This window comes from Moschus berezovskii, chromosome 27 (assembly GCF_049115385.1).
Source record: "Moschus berezovskii isolate FMDL1 chromosome 27, NW_MosBer_1.0, whole genome shotgun sequence".
Classification (NCBI taxonomy): Eukaryota; Metazoa; Chordata; class Mammalia; order Artiodactyla; family Moschidae; genus Moschus; species Moschus berezovskii.
Window position 1 is genome coordinate 7778131 of NC_142486.1, and position 25490 is coordinate 7803620.

General features: G+C 56.6%; 2 protein-coding genes across 5 annotated transcripts; both read right to left on the reverse strand.

The window, feature by feature from the left end:
* Window positions 1–3216: 3216 nt before the first annotated feature.
* LOC129545139 (uroplakin-3b-like protein 1) lies at window positions 3217–7362 on the reverse strand. Its single transcript, XM_055408936.2, has 6 exons — window positions 7251–7362; window positions 5448–5600; window positions 5111–5330; window positions 4501–4577; window positions 4132–4252; window positions 3217–3325 (listed from the first exon to the last, which is right to left on the reverse strand). Exons 1-6 carry the CDS (start codon window positions 7345–7347, stop codon window positions 3217–3219), a joined length of 777 nt encoding a protein of 258 aa, XP_055264911.2. The 5' UTR covers window positions 7348–7362.
* A 10339-nt stretch (window positions 7363–17701) lies between these two features.
* Window positions 17702–25458, reverse strand: UPK3B (uroplakin 3B). Of its 4 annotated transcripts, none has more exons than XM_055410095.2 (6): window positions 22513–25458; window positions 22202–22410; window positions 21701–21938; window positions 20517–20596; window positions 19599–19728; window positions 17702–19151 (listed from the first exon to the last, which is right to left on the reverse strand). In XM_055410095.2, exons 1-6 carry the CDS (start codon window positions 23037–23039, stop codon window positions 18992–18994), a joined length of 1344 nt encoding a protein of 447 aa, XP_055266070.2. In that variant the 5' UTR covers window positions 23040–25458; the 3' UTR covers window positions 17702–18991. The 4 variants fall into 4 exon arrangements, with proteins under 4 accessions (XP_055266070.2, XP_055266073.2, XP_055266071.2 ...); XM_055410098.2 differs by having other exon boundaries at window positions 22202–22351; window positions 22513–22739; XM_055410097.2 differs by lacking the exon at window positions 17702–19151 and adding an exon at window positions 21025–21157.
* Window positions 25459–25490: the final 32 nt, after the last annotated feature.

Genomic DNA, 25490 nt, shown 5'->3' on the forward strand with positions numbered 1-25490 from the left:
TTAAAAATAAGGAAGAAATTAAGACCCTATTAGATGCTGCCTGGGAACCAGAAAGGGTTACAGTCATCCACTGCTGAGGACGTCAAAAAGAGGATACCCCCCGGGCTCAGGGAACAGACTGGCAGATAAGACCGCTAAACAAGCAGCCGAGGGCTTGAGGGTGACAAGTGAAGCCCCTATTAAAGCTCTCATATTGGCGGAGCTACCTGAGCTAACGCTAGACTCTGCAAAATACACTGAAGCCCAAAACCAACTAGCCAAAGCAGAAGGGGCCATCAAGACTGAAAAGGGACGGTGGGAATTGCCTTGTGGCAAATTATTGGTACCGGAGGAGCTGGCACCCACTATGGTAAGCCAAACACACCAAGCGACCCATCTAGGCCGTGATAAAGTGGAAGAGCTAATTTGAAAATATTTCTTGGTTCCCCGCCTCTCTTCCCTATGCAGGACAAAATCTCAGAACTGCACTGCCTGCTCTCGGGTCAGTGCTGCCTCTCGGCACAGACAGAAACTTCCAGGGATTCAGGTAAAAGGCACGCTGCCCTTTGAACACCTGGGAGTTAATGGACTTCACTGAAATGAAACCTCACCGACACTACCATTACCTGCTGGTCATGGTATGTACGTTCTCGGGATGGGTAGAAGCTTTTCCTACCCGGACTGAAAGAGCATCAAAAGGAGCCTGGTGCCTGCTTAGGGAGATAGTTCCCAGATTTGGATTTCCTACCAGCATTGGATTGGACAATGGCCCAGCTTTCGTAGTTGATTTAGTATAACAAGTAAGCAAAACTTTAAACATCAAGTGTAAATTACATACAGCATATAGGCCCCAGAGTTCTCGGATGGTGGAAGGAACCAACTGGACACTTAAAGAGACACTCTCCAAGTGGATCTTAGAGACTGACTGTCCCTGGGTGGACTTGCTTCCGACGGCTCTGCTCAGACTCAGTCCCATGGCTCTTCTCCGTACAAAATTGTGGATGGGAGGCCCCCTCCCATAATAAAACAGGTGTCAACAAATTTGCCTCAGGTAAGGGGAGATGAGCTTTCACAGCAGGTGGAACAACTGGGTAAGGTAATAAAGCAGGTAACTAAGTTTGTACAAGAAAGGGTGCCATTCCCCCTTGGGGAACAGATTCATGAATTTGTGCCCGGGGATCAGGTGTGGTCAAGGACTGGAAACACGACTCCTTGGCCCCACATTGGAAGGGTCCGTATACTGCTGTTCTAACCAGCCCTGCTGCAGTTAGAGTTGCAGGTGTCCCTCCCTGGATCCTCCAGATGAGGGTGAAGAGAGCACACCACGCAGGCCCGGAGGACGCCGAGTGGCCCACACAAAAGGACCCCACTGATCCCCGTGAAACCAAGGTCATCTTAAAGAAGAAAAAGAGATGAATCAACTGCTGCTACAAGGGCTTGCTGGTATCATCTTGAGACTGACCATAGTTTCAGTACAAAGAGGGACCTGTGCTATAATTAAAGTTGAGTGTTGTGTATATATTCCTGATTTATCTGGCTGTATATCAGCCACCCTAGATGATATGAAAGGTCAGGTAAAAGTTATGTCTGATGATAATCTTCCTTTCTGGACTTCGGTCCTGTCTCGGGTGAAGGGTGACTGGTGGGAAACTATATTTACCATTGTTATAGTTGCCTTGATAGTTCTGCTTTGAGGACCCTGCATTTTACAATGTATTATGAACTTTGTAACCCAGAGGCTGGTGTCGTGCTCCCAAATTGGCAGTCAGAGAGCCAGGGTGCAATATATCCCTATGAATGATGCTCATACTATGAGTTAAGAGCATCAAGAGGGGGAAATGAAGGAGGAAACAGAACAGGCTCCGTCTTGAAAGCAGGACTCCATCTTGGGCTGGACTGTGGACTTTGAGCTACATGCCCAGTATCCATGGAAATGACATACCAACTAGAAAACCAGGCCCCCTGGATGGAAGGAACCCCAGGGCTCATACCTAGACTCTCCATTGCCTAAAAGAATACCCTAATTATCTGTGTAACCGAATAGAATCATAAATTCTACTATGCTTATTGGGGTATGACCACAGGCCTATTGATAACTGTCCACTGTTAACTACCTAGGCTTAAGGCATATGAATCACGGGTTAACTTTGATTGTATCTTTCTTTTCCTTTGTTCAGACTGCTGCTGCTGCTGCTAAGTCACTTCAGTCGTGTCCGACTCTGTGTGACCCCATAGACGGAAGCCCACCAGGCTCCCCCTTCCCTGGGATTCTCCAGGCAAGAACACTGGAGTGGGTTGCCATTTCCTTCTCCAATGTGTGAAAGTGAAAAGTGAAAGTAAAGTCGCTCAGTCGTGTCTGACCCTTAGCGACCCCACGGACTGCAGCCTACCAGGCTCCTCCATCCATGGGATTTTCTAGGCAAGAGTACTGGAGTGGCTTGCCATTGCCTTCTCCGACTAGTTTTAGGCAATTTGGGGAGGTGGGTTTGGGCATGTACACTTAGGCTATATAAGGTTTTCAGAAAAACTGGTCAGGGTCCTTGGCTAAGAGGAGACTCTGCCTTGGGCCCGCTGGTGTAATAAACTGCACTCCACTATCTGCACTGTCCTTCTGAGTGAGTTTGTTTCGCGGAACACGTGGCTATAACACTGTCCCCCACAGCGCTGAGCGACGTGAGGACATGGCCCCGCCTGGGTCATCACAGCCTGGAGTGGAGTGAATAACGACAAGACGCTCGGTGTCCTGCATGGGGTCTGGGCCCCCAGTCTGAACCCAGGCATCTCCAAGGAGTTACAGCTTCTCACACACTTCCGCGCCCCCACCCAGAGCGAGCACAGGAGTGGGGGTGAAGCCTCGAAGCTTTACATCCTCCAGCCAGGAGGAGAGGCTGCAGAGAGGAGGCCGGGGGGAGGGACAGCACGTGCCCAACAGGGCAGGTGAGCCTCACTAGACCTAATGGGGTCACTGGACTCATCCTCACTGCCCGGATGGCTCGGCTGCCCTAGAACCCCTGGGTTCCCCTCCAATGCTGTGTCCTCCTGAGAGGGGCTGGGACAGACACGCAGGGAGACCAACAGATGTATCATGGCCTAGCCACTCAGGGAGCTGTTGGGGACATTTATTGCTGAAAGGGGCAGGCCCAAGCTTTGGGCTAAGGATACTCTCCCTTCCCCCTTAGTTAGAAACACTCTCTCCTCAGGCTCTGAAGCAGCAGGGTGGGTCCCTCCTGGAGGCCCTCAGGTGCCCCCCACGGCTGAAGGCCTGGACATGTGGTGGGTGTCATATTTTCTCACGAACACCAGCTCCCCTGGGCCGGAGATGGGCGTGCTCCCGCAGGTGTCGTACCTGGGGGGCGTGGAGGGGAGAGGAGAGAAGGAGAGGATGGTGAACGGACAGCCCGATTGAAATCTGATGGCCACAGCTCAGAGCCTGGAGTGCTGAGCTCCTCAATCTCAGAAAACGCAGCTCTGTCTCCCCGCTCTTTGTCACGACCCCACCCCATGGTCTCCTCCACTCCCACACCCAGGACGCCTCCACAACAGCATCTGCGTTTCCCCTGATCAAAACCGGCCACTGGCTCTCTCTGGCCTTCAGGATACAGCTCAGCCTTGAATCAAGGCCCAGGCCTTGGTGGCAACTCTTCTGCCCCCAGACCCTCCCCACTTGCTTCCCTCCCCCTACTCTCCAAATTCTCTTCAGGGACCAGATGTCTCTTTCCTCTAGGAAGCCTTGTGGACACCCCTTTCCCCACCAGGCCTCCGAATCTGAGTTCTGAATGAAGCTTTGAGCACGCAAGTCAAAGCTCAGCGCTTAAAGGAAGAACAATTCACCTCCATCCACATGGAACGTCTGCTCTGTGCCCCAACGTGCAATTCTAGTTCTTGCCACCAGGGGGCAGATGGTGTTCGCTCAGAAAATGTGGCCCCACCCACCGGCTCCACCCATCAGCGGGTGAAGCACACACACCGGCTCTGCAACACTGGGGATCCCTTGATCAATAACTGTTACCCCTGTTTGGCCTTCAGGGAAAACCTCTCCCGCAGAGCTAGCAACGGGGAGCAGGGTTGGAGGCCTGGATCGAGGGGAAGGGAAGAGGCGGCCCAGGTCAGGGACCCCACCCTCCCAGGGGAGTCCGGACCCTGTCCACGTACCAGGTGAAAATCAGCAGGGTGAGGAGGGCAGCGAGGAGGATGGCCAGCAGGACGGACAGGATGGCAATGATGACCACAGTGCCCGCGGTCTGGGGCCCTGGGGCAGCCTGGAGCATCTCGGCTGAAGGTGCGAGGGGGTGCCACAGCCGGGTAGGGCAGGAACGGAGGAAAGAGATCCGACCTGAGAAGGGGGACCTGGAACAGCCCCCAGACCAACAGTCTCCCAGCCCAGCCGGGAAAGAATGGGGCGGGGGCACAGGCTGGGAGAGGGGCTCTGACGGACTAGGGGCTGGCCCATTCCTCCCAGCCCACCCCCAGTCCGCAAGAGCCCCCAGGCCTAGTGTTGGACCTGCACACCTGGCCGCATACCTTGCTGCAGGCGGGTCTCACTGGACCACTCTGTCTCAGCCATGGGTCCCCTGTCATTCATCACCAGGAACTTCACTCTGAACAGGAGATCCAGCATTGGGGGTGGGAGTCCCCGGGACCTGAAACCTCCCATCCTGGTGCCTGTCAGTCTGTCTCCCTGACTCCCAGGACCTGGGGAGAACAGCCTGGAGCTAAAAGCACGACCTCAGAGTCTGCCAGAAGGGGCTCTGATCCCAGTTGTGACTGTCTCCGCTGTGTGGCTGTGGGTGCATGGCCTGCCCTTTCTGGGACTCTCAGTGTCCCCACTTGGGGCAGTGTGTGGAGTGGGCTAGGTCCCCCAGCACAGAACACCAGTGAATCAAGTCCTGAGTGAGATGAGATGGGGCCCACTCAGACTGGAAGGGGAAACCCCGCCCATGTGGTCCAGGTGGCCCATGGCGGGGGGGCTAGAGTTGGGGGGGGGCTTCTGCTCAAGAAGACAGGACAATTCACCGTGGCCTCCCTGGTCCCCTCCTGCCATTGGCAGAACTGGAGCCAGGCTCCCAGGCACCCGGGCTCAGGTCTGGACACAGGCAGGAGCCGTCCACCCCGGCCCAGCCCTGCCACTCACCGGTAGGGGCCGGGGCCAGGCAGCGGATGGTTGCAGCCTGTCGTCCTCGGGGAGCAGCGGGTATCGTTGCCAACGCGCAGGACCCGGAGCTGGTTGCTGGGCTGGCCCCCCGGGTAGAGAGCCCGGCTGGCCCTCAGCGTGAGGTAGTAGCCCCCCTGGGGGAAGTCGGCAGGGACCGGGGTGTCCTCCACCTTCTGTGGGGCCGTGAACTTCTGGGTGGCTGAGGGTGGCACCGAGGGTCAGACGGTGGGGGCGGCCACATCCACCTACCCGCTGCTCCCCCCGGGCCCGCCTGCCCATTTCACAGAGGGAAACGCGAGGCCCCGGCAGCACCCACCGTTGCCATGGGCCACCACCAGCCAGATGGCGTCAGAGTCGGAGATGCTGGGGTGGCTGAACTGGCCCCGCGGCTGCTCCAGTGTGAAGGTGGACTGGGTGAGCCTCCCTGCCAGGGTGGCGCTTGAGAGCTGGGGCACATAGCTGATGCGCTCTGGGCCAGGTTGGGGCAGAGAAAAGAGGCTCAACACGATGACCAACTCCCCACAGTCTAGTTTGGGGGCTCATGGTCCTGGAAGCCCCAGTCTGAGGGGGGAGGCATGGTCCTGGAAGCCCCAGTCTGATGGGGGAGTTAGGGCTTTTCCTGGGAGTTCTAATCAGGCATTACTCAGGAGGGCTTCTTGGCAACTCTGCATCCAGCCCCTGGCCCTGCCTTGGGAGCCTATTAGGGGTGGGCACCGTGGGAGGTCAGGGGGAAGCCTTGCCCCCTTGAGTCACCAGGGTCTCAGTGATGTGCAGGGCAGATGGAGGCTCCGGAGGCCCCTCCCCAAGCTGGATAGTCAGTTCTGGGAGAGGCATCTTAGGTCTTGCTGGGGTGAGACTCAGATTTGGGGGAACCTGAGCCCAAGCCTGAACCCTAGGCTGGACTCTGGCAGAGCACAGTGACCTTGACCTCTGACACTCTCCAGGCCTCAGTTTACCCACCTTTCGAGTCTCCCCAGCTCCACCCACATGGATTAGGTTGGTTTGTTTGATGAGAGGAATGAATGGCTTGGTGAGGGGGAGGTGGTGACACCGGAAGACCCCAGGCCCAGTCGTGGGGACAGGTCCTGGCTCAGAGCGCAGGGTGACCTCTCCTCCTCACCTAGAGCTCTGCACCTCCCGCCCCTCTCAAGATTCCCTCCCCTTCAGGAACTTGTCCCCTTCTCAGCCCGCCACAGCCCTGTCCAGCCTTCAGGCTCTGCTCAGAGAGCTCAGAACCCCTAATTCCTCTCCGGGCCCCCTGAGGTCAGAGCTCCCCCTCCCTCCAGCCTCAGATGCTGGAGAGCTGTGGAAAGATGAGATGGGCTAGGGAAGTTTCCAGGACCCACTTCCTCTTTTGGTTCAGTTCAGTTCAATATGACTCATTTCTATTAAATTCAGCTCAGCCCCAAAGATTCAGGGCTAGAACCTTCCCCTCTCAGAGCTCCCTGCTCTCACACTGAGGCCCAGGGCCCCCTGCATACTGCAGGTAGTTGATGTTCGAGCTTAACAGAGGGGACAGTCATGGAGCAGCAGCAACAGGGTTGGCGGCTGCATCTCTAAGCTCTTCCAGTTTGAGAGCCTGACAGTGAACAATGTCTGTCGCTTCCTTGCAGAGCTTCCTTTCGGAGTGTTATCCTTAAAGACTTCTTTAATTTTTTTTAATTAAATTTTTTTTTTGTTTGGGCCACGCTATGCAAGATCTTAGTTCCCCAACCAGGGATCAAACTGCACCCGCTGCAGTGGAAGCGTAGAGTCTTAGCCACTGGACCATCAGGGAAGTCCCCTGAAGTCTTCTTGAAACCTCTCCTGGGGACAGGGAGGAGGGGAAGGAGGGAAGCTACTTGGTGACAACTGGGCTCAGGAGACACGGGGATGAAAAGCCCAAAGAGAGGGAGGAAGCGTTCCTTGCTCCCATGTCTTGGGAGGCGGGGGACAGGTGTCTGCCTTGTGCCCTCTCCTGGTGGGCTGTCTCCCCTGACCCACCTGGGACCCAGCCGCAGACTCAGGACTCAGACTCAGGAGGCAGCTGGGCGTGGTGGGCTCTGTCCTCCGGAAGCCCGAAGCGTGGTGGGCACCACTCCCTCCCCATCCCACCTGCCCTGCCCCGACCCTCACTCACCCAGGCTCATCCCCGTCTGGAGGCAGGTCAGCAGTAGCAACAGTGCCATCAGCAGCGGAGACTGTCCCCCACCAAGCCCCATGGCCAGAACAAGCATCCAACCGTCTGTCTGTCCGAGGGTCTGTCCACAGCATCCAGAGCCCCAGAGGCTCCACTCCCTGTGCTGGGATGGGGCGGCAGCTTCTGGCACCTCCTGCTGCCCCTCCCAGGCGCCCCCTTCTCTCAGACAACTGGTCAGACGGGTTTAGGGGCTGAATCTGTTGGCCCCAAGGATTTGGCATTGCCAGGGAGGGGTCTGAACAGAATAATTAGCTGCTGTGCTGCCAAACCAGCCCGGACACCCCACCCCCACTCCAGGAGGGCCTGCCCAGGGAGGGGCCCTGGGAGTGGGTGGCAGCCCTGGGGTCCAGGCAGCCCCAGTGGCAGTCCTGCCAGGCCCTGTGGAATCTCCTCATCCAACGGTCCTCCAACCTGGCACCCAGGGCTCCCCATGGGCACCCTGTGCGGAAGGGAGTAATGTTCATTTCCTGGACGAGGCGCGGAAAGGAGAAGGGGGGCTTGCCTGAGATCACCCAGCCAGCCGGGGCAGACCCCAGAAATGGAGGATCACCCCCAAGGCAAGCCTGTGGGCAGTTGGGGCATTCTCTGCTGCACCCCGCTGGCTGGCTCACGGAGGGGGCTCCCCACGGCCCCCCTGTGCGGAAGGCAGTAATCTTCATTTCCTGGACGAGGTACAGAAAGGGGAAGAGGGCACTTGTCCAAGCTCTCTGGGGCAGACCCCAGAATTGGAAGATCCCCCAGGACAAGCCTGGGGTGACTCCCTGCTCCCCCCTGCAGCCTTGCCCCGGGAGGGGCTCCCCCACATCACCCTCCCTCCTCTCCTTATCCAGGTGACCTCCTCTCTCCTTCTTCCACCACTGGCCACTGCTAGAGCAGGACAAGCCCTCCTCCGACAGAAGGCTCTCAGCTGGGGCCCAGGGCCGGTGGGCGGAGCATGACCCAACCACCTTTCACCTGGACTGGAGGAGCAGCCCCTCACGGGGTTCTCTGCTCCAAGCACGGGCACCCTCCTCGGTCCAGCTCCACACCTGACCAGAGCCACCCTCTTAAAACTCAAACTCCTTTGGGGAGCACTTGAATTTTTAAAAAACAATTAATTATATTCTTTAGTCGTTATAACACATTTGATTTATATCTCTATATAATCAAATATATAATCTATTTGGTTGCCAGCCCACCTGAACTCTCTTTCTTTCCCAAAATACTTAGAGTGTGCAAATTGTTTATTGCAATGAACTTCAAAAAAGGGAACTATTCCAACCCATAGTATATTACCTGGTAGACTTTTTTTTACCAACTGTTTACTTGGACTTGCTAGTAAATGGCTCTAGACTTTGCAGGATTGAACATTACTGTATTTCACCAGTGACTGACTCGGCCTCAAGGGAGTGTTAGTCGCTCAGTCATATCTGACTCTTTGTGACCCCATGAACTGTAGCCCTCCAGGCTCCTCTGTCCATGGGATTCTTCAGGCAAGAATACCTGAGTGAGTTACCATTTCCTCCTCCAGGGAATCTTCTGGACCCAGGGATCGAACCTGGTCTCCTGCATTAGCAGGGAGATTCTTTACCATCTCAACCACTAGGGAAGCCCAGCCCCTGGGGAATTTGGGGCCAAAACCAGAGTGGAAAACTCAGGGAACAGGATTTCCCAGTGGTCCAGTGGCTCGGACTCTGTACTCCCGATGCAGGGGCCTGGGTTTGATCTCTGGTCGGGGAGCTAGGTCCCATATGCAGCAACTAAAGATCCCGAATGCTACAAGTAAGACCTGGCACAGTCAAATAAATGAATAAATATTTATATATATATATATATATATATATATATTTAAAGGGGGAGGAGAGGCAGACAAGGTTGGGGAAGTCCAGGTGTTCATGGGGAGCCTCAACCAAAAGGAGCTGAGATGCCCTCTCCCAAGGCCTCTCACCTCTGTGTCTTGGCTCAGGCCAGGCTCTTCCTGGAGGGCCCTCGCTGCCTTGTGTACCCAGCAAGCTCTTGTCCTTCGGCCCTACCTACCCCAGAGCCTGGCGTCACCAGAAACTCCCCAGATTGGCCTTGGTGCCTCCTCTTAGTGCCCTCCACAGCACCTGACATGTACTTCCATCTTATTATATAATCGTTGCAATAAAATGTGTTGTTTCATCAAGTGCATCTCTGGACACAGCTGGCCCTCATCCCGCTGGAAGCTCCTGGAGGCAGGAACTGCCCCTTCTTCCCCACAGGATGGCCGGGCAGAGGGGGTGGGCTCCCGGGTCTGGCACGGGGTGGGGTGGGGCCTCCACAAAGCAGCCACTTCGGCGTGCTGCCAGTTACTTGGATGGGCTTCAGATGCAGGTCATCCTGAGGTTGACGTTGAGCCATGGGACACGGAGGTCGTGCACATAGACTCTGAAGAAGGGGTGTGGGCCTCTCGGAGGCCATGACCAGTGCTGCTGGCCTGGAGGCAGAAGAGAGGGGGACACCAGCCGGTCCAGAGGGGGCCCAGCCGGCAAGTCCCGGGCAGACCCAAGCCCGGAAAAGCTTCTTTATCTCGCCAGCCTGTTATTACAGAAACGGTCACACCTAGGAAAGCTGGATGTATATAGAACAAAGAATGCCCTTACATCAGGCCCCACCCAGACTCAACAATTGCTCACATTCTGCTATACTTGCTCTCAAGCCTCTCCCGTGTGTGTGTGTGTGTGTGTGTGTGTGTGTGTGTGTGTACACACTACGGGAGAGTATGGTGTGTGTGTGTTAGTATACACATATATGCTTCCCCGGTGGCTCAGCCGTAAAGAATCCACCCGCAATGAAGGAGGTGCAGGAGATTTGGGTTTGATCCCTGGGTTGGAAGATCCCCTGGAGGAGGAACTGGTATTCTCTTGCCTGGAGAATCCCCATAGATAGAGGAGCCTGGTGAGCTGCAGTCCATGGGGTCACAAAAGAGTCAGACACGACTGAAGCGACTAAGCACAGTATATATATACATATATATATATACACACACAAAGTTACTCTCTATACGTCAATACAGACCTATATGTATATATTATACATATATATACTTACAAACAGTATGTATACATACTTTTATACTGTATATATTACTTACATGTAATATATTTTAATATGATGTACAGTAATAAAAGTATATAGATTTACTTTTTTCTTCTTTTTTTCCTCTTCTGAAAGGCAGCTGAAAGCAGCCATCGGAACACGGGAGGAGCCGGCTTCAACCTTTCGAAAGTACATTTTTGCCCATCGACTCATCTTCTCAGATCCCAGAGGCAGGCAGGCAGGCCTGATTATTAACTCATCATACAGATGAGAACACAGGGAGAGGAGCTTTCTCGGCCCTGTGGACGGTCAGTGGTGGGGTTGGAAACCGGCCCCCTTTCCATCTGTGCTTAACCCAGGGGCCGTAGGGGCAAAGGACCATGCATCTCTCAGTATGTGGCCCCCTCATTACTGCTCTTCACAAGGTCTTGCTTTTTTTTTCTAATCTCTTCCGGCCCTTCTCTATCCTATTTCTGCGGTCCCCAAGGCATTGACTCTCCTCAGTTTGGTGTGTCTTTGCGTCAACTACCTATGACTGCAGTGATGTGCATTAAGGTCTTTGTGTCCCCAGCACGCAGCTCATAAAGGAGCATCCTTGGTTCCCTGAAATAGCGCCGGAGTGATAAAGGTGAAATGGGTGTTTTTTGTTTTCTATAACAAGCCCCTTTCAACCACACCTGAGTTTATGTTGCTATGATTTTGGAAAGTCCCTAGATAATCACAGGATGGGGGCTGGTTGCCAAGGGAACCAGCCACGTGATTAGAGGACTAGAATTTGCAGCTTCGTCCCCTGACCTCTGGAGAGGGGAGAGGGGCTGGAGGTTAGATTAATCATCACCTGCCAATGGTTTAATCAATCATGCCTATGTAATAAAACCTAAAAAAATAAATCGCAAATATTGGAAAAAAACACTAAAATACTGAAAAATCAGCCTGATTTCTACTGATTTGAAATGTTATTTTCAAAAAATTTTCTGTTTAGCTGTGTCAGGATCTTGCATTGCAGCCCAGAGACTCTCTAGCTTCGGCTCGTGGGCTCAGGAGCTGAGACACACAGGCCTTAGTTGCACCATGCGGGCTTAGCTGCTTCATAGCATGTGGGACCTTAGTTTTCCAACCAGGGATCAAACCCACAGCTCCTGCATTGCCAGGCAAATTCTTAATCCTTGGACCAACAGGGAAGTCCCTGAAATGTTATCTTTTTAATCACAAGCCACAGACACAGGCCGTCAGTGCCCCTTTTCACTTGATCCAGGTCAAGTTCCCATATGTACCCGGGTCGATCCTCCCCACAGCCCACTCCGGGGCACCAGCCAGCTCCATCTGTCCCCCAGGCCCAGTGCTCCTTCCCAGACCCACAGGGCCTGAGGAGTCCCCCTGGTCCTGTATTCAAACCGGGGCTTCTGCAGGCGAGCCAATCAATATGAAGGGGATGGGGATGAATGCCTGGGGGAGCCAGGGAGGGCTGGGGGAGTGGGTGGGACACACCTAACCCTGGGGAATAGTCTCTTCCCAAGGACCTACCTGGCCATGTACCTGGGGTGACTCATGGGCCAGGGTGGGGCACTCAGAGATGTCTGATGACCCGAGCCCACTCTCAGCCCATTCCCCATCCTCAGCCCCCAGCGCCATCCCACCCCCTGCTCCGAGGGCTCTCCCACTGCCCTGGCTGCCTAGATTCAGGGCTCGGACAAGGCACAGGGGGTGGAGGGCGAAGCTGAGCCTGACGCTTCCATGAAACAATGAAACAACTCGTGGAGGTCTTGGGCCACCTCCACTGGGGAGCGGAGGAAGGGGGGCTGAGGACTTGGTGGGAGAGGCCAGGATGATTAATGGGGCATTCCTGTCTGTCCCTCGGGGGGAGAGGTCGCAGTTGGGGAGAAGAATGGTTGTCAAGGGCGACGCATTCTTCCTGGGGATAACTCCAGCCTGCGTCACCCCACAGGGAGTGGGGTTTCAGGGAGGTGGGGACTGGAGTGCCTGTGCTGAAGGAGCTTAGAGATGGTCACTCATCTTACGGGGGAGGGGAGACCGAGGCCAGCAGAGGGGGGCAGGGCTGCCTGCGGGGCTCACCCAGAGGAGGAGGAATCAAGCTGACCTCTGGGCTCCTGTCCCTAGAGGTCTAGTCTGGGAGCAGTGGTGGCCGGTGGGGGAGGGCCAGGACACGGCCGCAGCGGGCCCTGGGGAGAAGAGGGGTCAGGGAAAGCTGGGTCAGGGACCAGCGTGAGCGCGGCCCTTCCTGCCTCCAAGCTGCTGCACACACTGTTCCTGCAGCTCTCACCACGGCCCCCTGCCCTGCGTACTCCACCCCCGTCCCCGCTCACGTTCCCAACACTGTGAGGGCGGCTGGATCAGTCTGCTCCACCCGCCAGGGCAGAACACCCCAGACCAGGCTGCTTAACAGCAGACCTTTACATTCTCCCGGTTCTGGAGGCCGGAAGGCCAAGATCACGCGTGGGCAGGGCTGGTATCTTCTGGACCTCTCTTCTTGGCTCATCCCCTTCCTGCCTCTTCACCTGGTCTGTTCCCTGCAGCACCCCGGTGTCTCTGCATCCTAATCTCTTCTTAAAAGGGCACCAGTCCAGTGGGGTCACATCCCCACCCTCAAGGACTTAATTACCTCTTAATTTCATTACCTCTTTAAAGACCCTCTCTCTAAATACGGCCACACTCTGGAAGCCCCCTGGAGGCCCAGCAGCTAGGACTGGGCATTTTCACTGCAGGGGCACAGGTTCCATGCTGGTCAAGGGAACTAACTAAACAGCCACACGCTGAGGCTCCAACACAGGAATTTGGAGGAGCACGGTTCCGTCTGTACCGGTCCCTCTGTACTGGTCCCTCCCCGGTCCCCTCCGTGAGTGGGACTGGATCCGACCCTCCCTCTGCGTGGCCTGGAGGGCCTCTGGGCTGGGTCCCTGGACCTGCTGTCCTGCCCAGCAGCTGCCCCTCCCCCCTGCTGAGGGGACAGGTTGGGGTGGGTGGGGTGGCCAGGCTGCAGAGTGAGCAGTGAGGTGTGGCTCTGTCCATCTGCTCCTGTTTCACGTTGGCCCCTCCCGAGAAGGTGGTGCCTGCCCCACCCTCCGCCAGGGGCCTGGCAGCTCCCCAGGCTGCTGTGGGCAGGACAGGAGGGGCCTCAGGGAACCCAGGAGGCAGCAGGCTGGGCGGGCCAGGAGCTGGACGGGCCCTCCCTGCCTTCCAGCTTCCTCCTAGGGACAGCAGGGAGGGGCAGCGCTCTGCAGAAAGTGCTTGAGTCACCATCCTGCGGAGGCACCAATGAACTGTCCCTCAGGCTGGGACACCGGCCCTGGGGCCCTTCCTGGGAGGCAGAGAGTCACAAACCCCAACAAGGCTCTGAGGAACTCCAACATAAAAGGAAATTCTTTCCGTGAGCACAGAGCCAAACAGGAACAGACTTCCCCAGTGGCTCAGTGGTAAAGAATCCACCTGCAATGGAGGAGCCGCTGGAGACACAGGTTCAATCCCTGGGTCGGGAAGATCCCCTGGAGGAGGGCATGGCAACCGACTCCACCATTCTTGCCTTTAGAGTCCCCATGGACAGAGGAGCCTGGCGGGCTAGAGTCCATGGGGTCACAAAGAGTCGGACACAAGTGAAGCGACTTACACACACCACAAAGCCAAACAGGAGCTCCTCGTGTTCCCCCAGTGCCTGGTGCCTGGCCCCCTTCCCAGGCATGACAGATGGCTGCTATTCCGACCGCCTCCTGCAACGCCCTCCTTATGGCCGGGACATGGCTTTCCTACTGCTATGTGCCCCCATCAGCCAGCACTACCAAATGAGGTCTCTGCTCGGACTCGGTCCCCTCACCCCCACCCAGGACCCGCCCCCCATGGTGTGTGGGGGCGGAGCCTGTATCTGCAACTTCCCCTGCAGTACCCAGAGGGTGAGACATGCCAGGCTCCCAGGGTACTCACATCAGTCCATTCTGGCCTGTGTGAAGGGGTGTCTGTCTTTTAGAAAACATTCAGGCAACAAATATGTATTAAACACCTACTGGGAGCTGGGCACTGTGCTAGCTCTAGGGGGCTTTCTGGTGAGCAAAGCACACGTGGTCCCTGCCCTCCTGGAGTTGAGGGTTTAGTGGAGGAGATGCAAAAGCTCGTCGTTTTAAATGTCTGATTACAAAATGGAAAGAAAAGGTGCTGAGGAGGAAAAGCACATGGCTCTAGGACAGCTGAGGTGTCAGGAAGGGCTTCCCTGAAGAAGTGTGAGTGGAGCTGAGGAGCGATCTAGAGGAAGGGGCGTGGGGTGGGGGCATGGTCTCTATCGAGGGAAAAGCAGGTGCAAAGGCCCAGTGGCAGGATGGGGGGGGAGGGGCTAACAGAGGCATGAATTCAGGGAGCAAGGGATGGAGCCTGGTGCCTCGCAAATGAGAAGACCTGCTCTCACGGGGAGGAAACCTCTGAGGGGGGAACAAAGGTGTGACACATTAGGTGTATCATCGAGTTCCTCTGGACGCCAGGAGGAGAACGGGGCTGGGGAGGAGGGATGCAGGCCTGGGGAGACCAGCAAAGGGGCGGCTGCTGACACCCCAGCAAGAAACCAGGGTGGCGGGCCTGGGGGACTGCAGGGAAGGTAGAGAGAAATAGATGCTTCAGAGGTGAGAGGAATAAAGCGAACCCCGAGGGTGAGAGGCAGGGAGGGGTGCTGGCCGGTTTCTACCTGCTGTCATTCTGCTGCCTTTGATTGTTGGCCCAATGAGTCATCTGTGAGTCACTGCCCCCACAATCACTGCTGTTTTTCCCTTGTTCACAATGAGCTTGTTTTTAACCACTGAGCCATGATGTGATGGGCCAATGGATTTGGAGGTACTTCCCCAAGTACAGCCCTGGAGAAAATGGAAAACATCATTCAATAAAGAGATTCTCCACAATACACTTCTCACTAGGCTCCCTGCTCCAGGCAGTCACGAGCTGGCCCTCGCCGGGCTTGGGTCTAGCTGGTGACCCTCTGGAGCGTGACTCTGAGGCAGAAAGCCTCAGCACAACTCCCCAGGGCCCAGCGTGACGGTGCCTGGGCTGGTGATGACCGGGCCCGCCGCCCCAACTCCATGTGGACTCTGCGATGCCCAGGCATGCCTGCTCTGGGGCAGCACGCCCACAGCCCAGCAGGCTCACTGGGTGGCCTTCCACTAACCAGGGCTGGCTTCCATCTTTGTAAAATACCTACAATTTGTTAGTGTTCGTGTGGATTCACTCACCTACGATGATGTTCCCAGAGCCCCCTTTTTCTGGGGATCGGCTCTAAGGCTGGGATGACAGGACCACTTTCAGAACATAAGGGGCCCCATTTTGCATTCATACCCATCCCCACATCAGAAACCTGGGCACAGGAGGGACCTCCCTGGTGGTCCAGTGGTTAAGAATCCGCCTTCTTGTATAAATCTTAACTATGTCAAATTGGTTCACAGTGCTTTTCAGGTCTACTATATGCTTCTGCTTCTCTGTACACTCATCCTATTAATATCTGAGAGTTTGATATTGAAATTCCAACTAAATATCTTAATTTATCTACCTAAAACAACCGTGATTAAGTGGAACTGTATGTAACTTTGTTCTGTATTTTCCATGCCTCCCGTAAATGTGTTACTATGTTTTCATAATTTAAAAATTAAAAAAAGATTAAAAAAAAAGAATCTGCCTTCTAATGCAGGGGACATGGGTTTGAACCCTAGCTGAGGATCCACATGCCTTGGGGCAACTAAGCCACAGCTAAGATCTGACACAGCCAAATAAATACATAATAAACAAATAAATAAATAATTTTTTTTTTTAATGAAGGAAAGATACCCAAGCACAGCCTCTCCCTTTTGGCTTGTCTCCCATGTCTAAGAAGTGCCGGATTCCTCCAATCACCTCCCAAATATTTCTAGAATCCACCTCTTCCTCCCCAACCTGCTTCGTCTGCTCTGGCTCAGGGCTTATGCCAAGTGCATGGAAGACCAGGTCACCCTTGCTCTTACCGGGCTCCCGGCCCCCCATCCCTGCTGCTGTGGCCCCAGGAACCACCTGTGTCACCATAAGGCAAGACTATTTACATCTGATCTCCCCGAGTTCCACTCTTTCTCCTTCCCTCCTTCCTTCCTCTGACTTGACTTACATTTGCTGCAGAGACACATCTCACCCATTAGTCCCCTTGACCGTCAGATGGGGTCAGTTGCCTCCCCTGCCCAGTCTTCACTCGCCATGTTGAAATGTCTATTTAGAGCTCATCTCCATAGTCAAGCCCCATGTGGCCTTGATGAGAGCAGCTCCTCAGAGGTGCTTGAAGATGTTGTTTGGGAGTGAGGGGCGGTCCCAGTGACACACAGGACATCACAGGACTCGGAATCCGCAGAGATTCTAGCGCAAGCCACCAAAGGACCCTGGGGCACACAAGAGCCAGGGGCAGTTCCTGCTCCTGGCTGATCTTCCATCTTTGGGCAGGTTTGTTCATTTTTTTCACTCAGCAAACACCAGTGGATCCCTGTTTCTCACTATCATTTCCTTCCTGGGCAGGCCCCAAGCCAGGCATCCCAGGTTTTAAGGGCCTTGTTGTCTGGTATGGGGGCCAGGCTTGGGAGGGACAACATGGGCCAGGCTCCACTGGCGGTTGCTGGCATGGCTCAGGGTGAACTTTTAACCCTCCTCCAATTCTAAGAATGAGCCTCTCAGATGGTTTGGAAGTGAAGAATCGGCTGCTAAAGCAGGAGACACAGGTTAGATCCCTGCATCAGGAAAATCCCCTGGAGAGGGAAATGGCCACTCCAGTATTCTTGCCTGGAGAATCCCATGGACAGAGGAACCTGGCGGGCTATAGTCCATGGAGTTGCAAAGAGTCAGACACAACTGAGCAACTAAACAACAACAATTCCAAGAATCCAAGAGGATCCTGGGCTCTACAGCAGCGGAATTCCAAAAGTGGCAGTCTGACGGGGCTGATTCTCATGGCCAGGTGTCACCCAGGACACCAGGGCCTGAGCTCCCAACTGCACCAAGAGCAGGTCTTGTGGCTGGTGAGGATGCAGGCAGGGTGGGGAAGACCACAGGGACCAGGGGCGCATGGGTTTTGAAAGCAGACTCCCGTGAAGCGTTTACCTGGGAAGGAGCACTGCTAAATCTACCTGCATTAGTGGTGGGTTTCCTGGCCCGGCCCCCCACCCCATTGGGGCTGGGTTTCCCTGGGGCCATCAGGAGATGGTGGCACCCCAATGCATAGCTAGGGCTAGCAATCTAGAGGACAGGCTCGGGGCAGCGCCCAGGCTGGTGTCGGGGGCAGGCTGCACAGGGCGGAGCCAGGCTGGGCAACGCGTGTAACTGCCCCTCTTCCAGATACAGCGCGGACACCGCTGGGATGGAGGAGCCAGATTGCACTTATTCATCTCCAAAGTCAGGGGAGCGGGGTAGATTTCCCCGCATGGCGCCCTCCTCGGGGCGGCCTAGATTCTGGGAGCCGCAGTCAGGCTTAGAAGGGCCTGGGAGCGGCCGCGGGGCACGGGGTGCAGGGGCAGTGAATCGTGGGCAGATCACTGAGCCTGTTTTTCCATCCAGAAAACGGTGACAGCTGTGCAGTTGGACGTCACACCGTTGATCATCAAACGAGAGTGTGACTGCTCATCCTCCGGCTTGGCCGAGGTGGAAACTGGAGCCGTGACCTCCAGAGACCCAGCTGCGTGGCGGCCGCTGTGAGACGTCTGGTCGAGAGGGCTGGACCCTCAGCTGTGCACAGACGTGCGCACGCGCGGGACTCGACAACCGCGGCGCCACAGCGCCCCCTTGTGTCCACGGTGGGAATCACCGGCCTTGCAGGCGGACGGACGCTGGAAAGTCAAGTGGCTCCTGCTGGATGATGGGGCGCTGGCTAATGGACAGGAGAGTCCATCGGGGGCAGATCGTCTCAGGAGTGTGAGCTCGAGGGCGCGTGACAGTCCGAGTGGTGATAGCTCCCCCAGCAGTAACAGGTCGCATCAGGACACGTGGTCATCTGAAGCCCCGAGCAGTGAGTGAGCGCCCCAAGAACAGCAGCGGGCCCTGCGTGAGGGTCCATGTCTAACACTGTGTGTGTGGCATGCAGCAGGTGCTCAATAAATGCTTGTGGAATGGGAGTGAGTGCATGAGTGTGTGTGCCATCTGCATGTGCAAGGAGGTTAGAAGTGGTAGCCTGATCGTCACAGCAATCTACACTTTCTGACCTTCCAGCCAGTGAGGGCCCACGTCCAGGGAAGATGGAGGCACCTCTGAAGGCCTCACTGCAGCCCCGGCCGCTGGTGAGGGACAGACAGAGGGACAGACGGGGGCCTCATGCACCCCATGATGGGCCCGGCCCAGCCCAACCCCCTAGGGCCTCCTCCTGGGGCCTGGAAGCCTCCTTTCAGGCAGTGTGTCCACATGACCTCCAGCCTCGCTCGAGGCGGGCAGATCAGAGGCAGATGGCATTGGGGGCTGGATGCCTGGCCTGACCGTGGCCCTCCCCCAACTGCCCGCAGGCGGGGGAAATGAGAAAGCCCAAGGCAGGGTTGCTAGCAGTGGGATTTCAGGCAGGGCGGGAGGTGCAATGCGGGACACACACACACACACACACACACGTGCACTATGCACTCATTCCCTAGGCCCCCACTGCCCCAGCCCCAGTCAGGTGGGCCAAGCTAGGGGCTGAGGCTGGGGAAGTGTTCCAGGCCGGGCTCGCAGCCCACCGGCAGGGTGGCCACCTCGCTGGGCGGGATGTGGTGGGTCATGTAGCGCCTCCCCATGAAGGAGCCAATCCGCAGCTGCTCCGGGGCCTCCTCTGGCCACCACAGGCTGGAGCTGGACAGGGACAGGGAGACAGGCTGTGTCCCTGCTGGGTGGAGCAGGCTGCCGAGCTCCCACAGCCCTTCTCCTGCAGCCTCTGATGTCCCTTTCCTCCCTGGGAGGACCAGCTGGGGGCCTGCCTCCTCCAGGTGGCCACCCTGGCTCCTTGGGTATCAGTTCATTGAAACAACCAAGGGCTCACTGGAGAGAAAGCATGGTCAGGGAGAAGGGCCCAGGCAGAGCAAAGTGGCCCTGTCTATGAACCCGTCATCAGAGGATCTGCTGGACCGCCTCCCTGAGCTCCTCGATGAGAGATACTCAGGGTGGAAATTCCCTGCACATCGCTGGAAGAGGCACCACCCCAAAACCACAGGGCTCCCGAAGGGGTTCCAGAAGGTGCTGGGCCAGAGAGAGAGCAGGGGCTCCGGGTGGGCAAGGGGCCCTCCGGGGGTCGCCACTCACAAACGCATGCTGGAGGCTGCCAGGAAGGCCAGGAGCAGGAGGCCAGCCAGAGAAGACAGGATGGAGGTGATGACGATCATGTCTCCACTCCGCCGCCCGGGCCACGTGTCGATGGAGCCTGGGGACTTGCCTGCACACACAGAAGCTTTCAGAGGCTGCCCTTGGACCCCAGGGAGGTCACCTTCCCACCATGCTGACTGCCTCACATCCCCAGCCGGCCTCCTGAGCCAGTTCATCTGTCCCTCTCTGCCAGGGCACTTGTGTTCTGCCAGCCTGGACCACCCATCACGCCATCCTGCACCTTGGTCTCACCTGCCGGACTGTTCCCACCACCCATGGCAGGCAGAGAGGCAGCGGAGCTCAGGACTGACCGAGTGCGGCCCTGCTCCCTGAAGCCTGGCATTCAAGGCCTTCACGTGATAAGATTCATGCCCCCTGCCCTCCCTGACCCCAGCCTCTGCAGCCTGCCTCCCAGGCACCCCCTCACGGGACACTCGGCCTCTGACGTGCAGTTTTCTTGGTCTGAAGAGAGCAGGCTTCCTAGGACACCGGCTCCAGCCTCTTTTTTGCCCTGGCCCCTCTTCTCCACCCAGCAATGCCCAGCACGGGGTTGGCTCCCTGAAGGAGGGGCAGACTATTTCTGTCCATGATGGGGCTGCAACCTAGGGCACCCGAGGGTTGGGGGTGCCCTAGGGATTTTGGGGTGGTCAGAGCTGATGTCTCTGCCCATGGGGCTGACCCAGTATCCCACCCTCTAGTGGGAGGCTCTATTTAGGGGGTGGCCTGGACTTGGACTCTGACTTGGGGTCCCCAGTCCCACGGTAGCCAGGGGAGGGGCCGGCTGAGCATGACCAGGGTACCGATGTTGGCTGGTCCACAGGGCACACTGGAGTCAGAGCGCCCGGCCCTCCGCACTACCTTGGTGGAGAGCGATGGGGTCGGACCACCTCGTCTCAGCCTGTGGTGAGCCCCTGGAGTTCATCAGCAGGAACTTCACCCTGGGGGAGAGGACCAGGGGTGAGGCTCCGCACCTTGACTGCTCTGGGCAAGGCCCCCGCCTCGGCCAGGCCCCAAGCAGCTCATGACGGCCAGGTTGTGGGCCTGTCATGTTCAGGGGAGGGGGACTCCCTGTGCTAAGCACCCCGAGACCTCTCTGGCCACAGCAACCTCTGCCATCAGCCCTCAACCATCTGAACTGCCATTCTTCAGACACCCTCTCTGGTTCAGGGGTCCCCATGACTAAATGCCACATAAAAGGGGCCTCAGGGTGGCTCACAAGTGTGTATGAGGCCCCCACCCCTGTTCTCCAGAGGAAAACTGCTGGCTGTGTGGAGTCTGTGAAGCCTTAGAAGGCCCCCTGATAGGAGCCGGGACCCCAGGCAAAGGCCAGGAGAGAAAGAGGTGTGCTCAGGGCGTGCTCAGAGACCAAGATCAGGGGAGCAGGCAGGTTGAGCTCCGAGGGCACCGCACAGAACTTGAGTTGTATCTCTGTTCGGGGTGGGGCACTCTGGGATCCAGGCAGGCTGGCACCTGGCATTGACGGGAGTCGGCTCTGGCAGCTGCTGGGGACGGGGCAGGAGGCTGAGTCAGGGAGTGGCCACTGGGTGACAGGGTGAGGGGTGCGGGCGTGGAAGGCGGCTACACCCTGCCCCGCCGCCCCTGTGGCCCCTGCCGGTTCCCCCAGCCGCACTTGGTCACCCTGAGGAGGTCTGGCCTTGTCCCCTTGCTCGCTGGACCCCTGCTTTCCCACCTCGGTTCCACTTTCCTGCCAGACCCACCTGTGGGAGGGGCTGTCTCCAGCATTCCCCTCCCCCCATGCTGGGGCCTGCAGACCCCTTCCCATCCCCCACCGGCTCTGTGACGCCCACCTCCTCGTGGAGGCCACCTGCCCCTCCAGGAGATCCGACCCACACAGGAAGAAACCAAGGCTGTTGAAGAGGAGGGCCTTGCTCGGCCTGCAGCCAGGAAGGGGCGGGGCCAGGACAGAGGCCTGGGCGGAGACTGGGGCGGGGCTTGGGGGGGCAGCCCTGGTCCCAGAACCCCACCCCAACCCCACCCCTCCCAGTACAGCTCCCTTCCAGGTTTCAGGTCAGGCGACTCACCTGTAAGGTCCCGGGCCTGGGAGGGGGGCGTTGCAGTAGCGAGGCTGATGGAGGTCAGCAAGGCAGCCGGCGTCATTGCCCACCCTAAGCACGGGGGCGCGCCCGCTGCTGCCCGCCGGGTCCTCACAGGGCAGCTGGTCCATGGTCAGGGGCAGCGTCATGTAGTGGCCATCGGTCAGCAGCCGTGGGGAGGTTGGGATCTCAGCCAGTGTCCGGGGGTTCTGGAAGACCCTAGAGGCTGCCGGAGGGAGGCACACACAGCTGGAGCCCGAGGGCGGGAGGAGACAGGTCTTTCACTCCCATAGCGCAGCGCAGCGCCCTCCATGCCTCAGAGCCCAGAGTGCCCCTCCAGACACAAATCAGACGTCACCTCTCAGATCCCCCCCAGGATAAAGCCCTAACTCCCCACTCACACTCAGTTGAGAGGGGCTCCCAGGGCCCTGGAGCTGTCCTCAGACCCACCCGTCACCCAAGGCCCCAGACCGCACTGGACCAACCTACCATTGCTGAAGGCCACCACCAGCCAGACGGTGTCGGCAGCACTGGAGTACCCATCCAGGACACAGCGCGGCTGCTCCAGGGAGAATGTGGTGGCCGTGACCCTCCCTTCCAGGTCCCAGGCAGTTATCCGCGGCGTGTAGGGGATGAGTTCTGGGGCCGTGGAGACAGGCGTGAGGGTCCAGGGCCCACTGCCCCTGGGGCTGCCTCTCCTGGTTGGTGGGGAGGGGAGGGTCCCAGGGTCTAATCACTCCAGCAGGTGCCCCAGCCCCTAGGGTCTGGCGGGGTGCACCCCTCCCAGGACCCCCACTTACCCAGGCTGAGGCAGGGCCAGGGCCAGCCCAGCACCACCAAGAGCAGCAGCCAGCGGCGAGGCTGCCTGGAGGGGAGCCCCATGATGGCCTGCAGCGCGCCCACCGGCCTGCTGCCACACACACAGCCTGGGGCTGGTCTGGCTGCCTCTGGCCCGCGCCCCTCCCCACACACCGGGGGCCTGGAGGAGCTGGTTAGTCAGGCTACCCCGCTGGCCAAGGGCTGGAAAGACCTGAAAACGTAAAAGCACCCCCACTCCGCCTCCCAGCCCAGGCCACCCCGGGGAGGGGGGCTGGGCAGGGCTCTGGACAGGAGCAGGCCAGGGCTGAGAGAGGCCCCTGGACCCCAGGGTGCCAGCCAGGTCACCCCAGAGGCCCGTGTCTGAGTTTGGGTCCCACCCAGACTCCCAGCCTTGGGGAGGAGGGCCACATGCCAGGGATTCCTGCACCTTGCGTACCAGGAGCCTCCCTCTGGCCTTCCATCCCCACCCCGGGAAGGAAGGGGGCAGTTCTAGCTCGCTCAGGGCCATGGTCCTGCCCTCCCTTCACAAGGCCACATCCTCCCTTAGGTTCCTTTGATCACAGAGCCTGGACGGCTGGCAAGTGCCCTGCTTACATCACTCCCTTGGGTTCTCATGTATACATATATATTTTTTACTTTTTAGAATTCTTTAAAATTTTTCATTAATTTTTTTGACCACAGTACTGAGCTTTAGGAATTTTAGTTCCCTGACCAGAGACTGAACCCAGGCCCTGGCAGTGAAAGCACCAAGTCCTAACCACCGGCCCGCCAGGGAATTCCCTATACGTGGGTTAGTTGCTCAGTCGTGTCCCACTCTTTACGGCTCCATGGACTACAGCCCATCAGGCTCCTCCGTGCACGGAATTCTCGGGGCAAGAACACTGGAGTGGGTTGCCATTTCCTTCTCCAGATAACTCCCTGTATGTATTTTAAAAATTAAGATATTATTCACATAACCTAAGATGTCCCTTTAAAATGTACAGTTCAGGGGGTTTTGTTTTGGTGGGGTTGTTTTTTGGGGAGGTTGTTTTTGTTTTAAACAAGAAGGGTTTATTTACAGGAATTCTGCAGAAAGATGGCTGCTGGTATGGGTTTGGTCAAATGACATTAGGGTCCATGTCTCTGAGATTCTCTTGACATTTTTTTACCATACCTTACAGCTTGTGGGATTCCTGTTTCAGACCAGGGACTAAACCCAGGCCAGGGCAGTGAAAGCAGAGTCCTAACCACTAGGCAACCAGGGAACTCCCTCTCCTGGTGCTTCTTCTCATTGCACAAGATGGCTGCTGTGGCTCCAGGCATTGTGTTCTCACTCAAGGTAGGAAGGGAGGGGCAGGGAGGTGTTGCTCAGTCTCTTTTTATTGGAAAACCTTATGCTTTCCATATAACAGAAGCCCTGTAGACTTCCTTTTAAACTTCATTGCCACAAATCACCAGATTCTAGAATCTTATCACCCCAGAAACACTGTACCCATTGAAACAGTCACTTCCCATCCCCCTTTCCCCCCGACAACCACTGATGTACTTTCTCAGTGGATTTGCCTCTTCGGGATATTTCAAATAGACAGAATCACACAATGTGTCATTTTCTGCCTGGCTTCTTTCATTTGATATAATGTTAAGGGTCATCCATGTTGTATGTGTTAGCATTTCCTTCTTTTTCCTAGCTGGATAGCATCCCATTGCACGGACAAATTGTATTTTGTTCATTCATTCATCAGCTGATGGCTATTTGGGTCGTCCCCACTTCTTGGCTATTATGAACGCTACCGTGGCTGTGTTTCCAGTTCTTGGATATTTATCTGGCAGTTTAACTGCTGAGTCATATGGTAACTGCTTCTTGTGGCACTGGTCACCAGCTTTCCAGAGCAGCTGCATTTTACATCCCCACAAGCAGTGGACGAGGGTTCCAATCTCTCCACATCCTCACCAGTATTTATCTCCTCTATATATTGTATAATAACCACCCTAATGGGTGTGAAGTGGTACCACTTTGTGGTTTTGATTTGCACTTCCCTAATGACGTTGCTTGTCAGCCATCTGTATAGCTTTTTCAGAGAAATGTGTGTTCAAGTCCTTTGCCCGTTAAAACTGAAGATTTTTTTATCACTGAGTTGTGACAGTTCTTGATATACTGTGGATACGAGACTCTGATCAGGCATAAGATGTGCAAACATTCTGTTCCCGTTCTCTCACCGCGCTGTCGGTGGGAGCCGAGGGTGAGGGTGTGGCACTCAGGTACCCACACAACCCTCTGCCCTGTGAGCCCTGGAGCGAGTCTCACTGTGGAACCTAACAGAGTTGGGGTCCAGCTTCTCATCGGGGCCTCCTGGCCCTCCCCCAAACCAACTTCTCCACAGGGCAGGGGGCACGATGCCAGGGGCTCACAAAGCTGCCTTACTTTCTTTTCACAATCAGAAGGGGAAAAAAGGAACTTCTAGGTGAAAGTAAATACTCTAACATACATTGATCTTTGTAACAACAAATCATAAAACATATGTTTCTTTCTTAGGGAGAAAAGGGCTTGTGAAGGTTACAAGCACACACCCCCACCCCACCCCCCCGGCCCTCAGGAAGCCTAGAAGTACTGGATCCTCTTTCTAAGAAGACTGGGAAGAATCGGAGCCTTGAGGGTGGGGGTCAGACCAGACCTGGCTGGGATTCAGTCCCAGATCTACTACTGTACCCTTAAACCTCCGTTTCCTCATCTATGAAGTGGACACAGCAGTACACGCCCCCATATGAGCAGCACTTAGAAAGTCAGAACCCCCGGGGAAGTAAATGGGAGGAGCTGGGGCTGGGGGGTCTCCCTGGCAAAGCTGCTGAAGGCCCACTGCAAGGAGAAGTGGGGTGGGGCCAGGGGAGCCGCTCGGGTCAGCGCCCAGCTCATGGCCTCCCCGCAACCTGTGTCTCATTTAGGAAGAAACAAAGGGTTGAACAGGAAGCCTGTCAGGTCCAC

What these genes read in the sequence shown, in the direction of transcription:
- UPK3B (XM_055410095.2), bottom strand. Translation starts at nt 23,039, where the DNA reads ATGGCCCTGAGCGAGCTAGAACTGCCCCCTTCCTTCCCGGGGTGGGGA. An exon ending in GGTGGTGGCCTTCAGCAATG is followed by an intron (nt 21,939 to 22,201) that starts GTAGGTTGGTCC and finishes TCCCTCCGGCAG; the next exon opens with CCTCTAGGGTCTTCCAGAAC. An exon ending in CCCCATCGCTCTCCACCAAG is followed by an intron (nt 19,729 to 20,516) that starts GTAGTGCGGAGG and finishes CTGTGTGTGCAG; the next exon opens with GCAAGTCCCCAGGCTCCATC.
- LOC129545139 (XM_055408936.2), bottom strand. Translation starts at nt 7,347, where the DNA reads ATGCTTGTTCTGGCCATGGGGCTTGGTGGGGGACAGTCTCCGCTGCTG. An exon ending in TGAGACCCGCCTGCAGCAAG is followed by an intron (nt 4,253 to 4,500) that starts GTATGCGGCCAG and finishes TCGCACCTTCAG; the next exon opens with CCGAGATGCTCCAGGCTGCC. An exon ending in ACCCTGCTGATTTTCACCTG is followed by an intron (nt 3,326 to 4,131) that starts GTACGTGGACAG and finishes CACGCCCCCCAG; the next exon opens with GTACGACACCTGCGGGAGCA.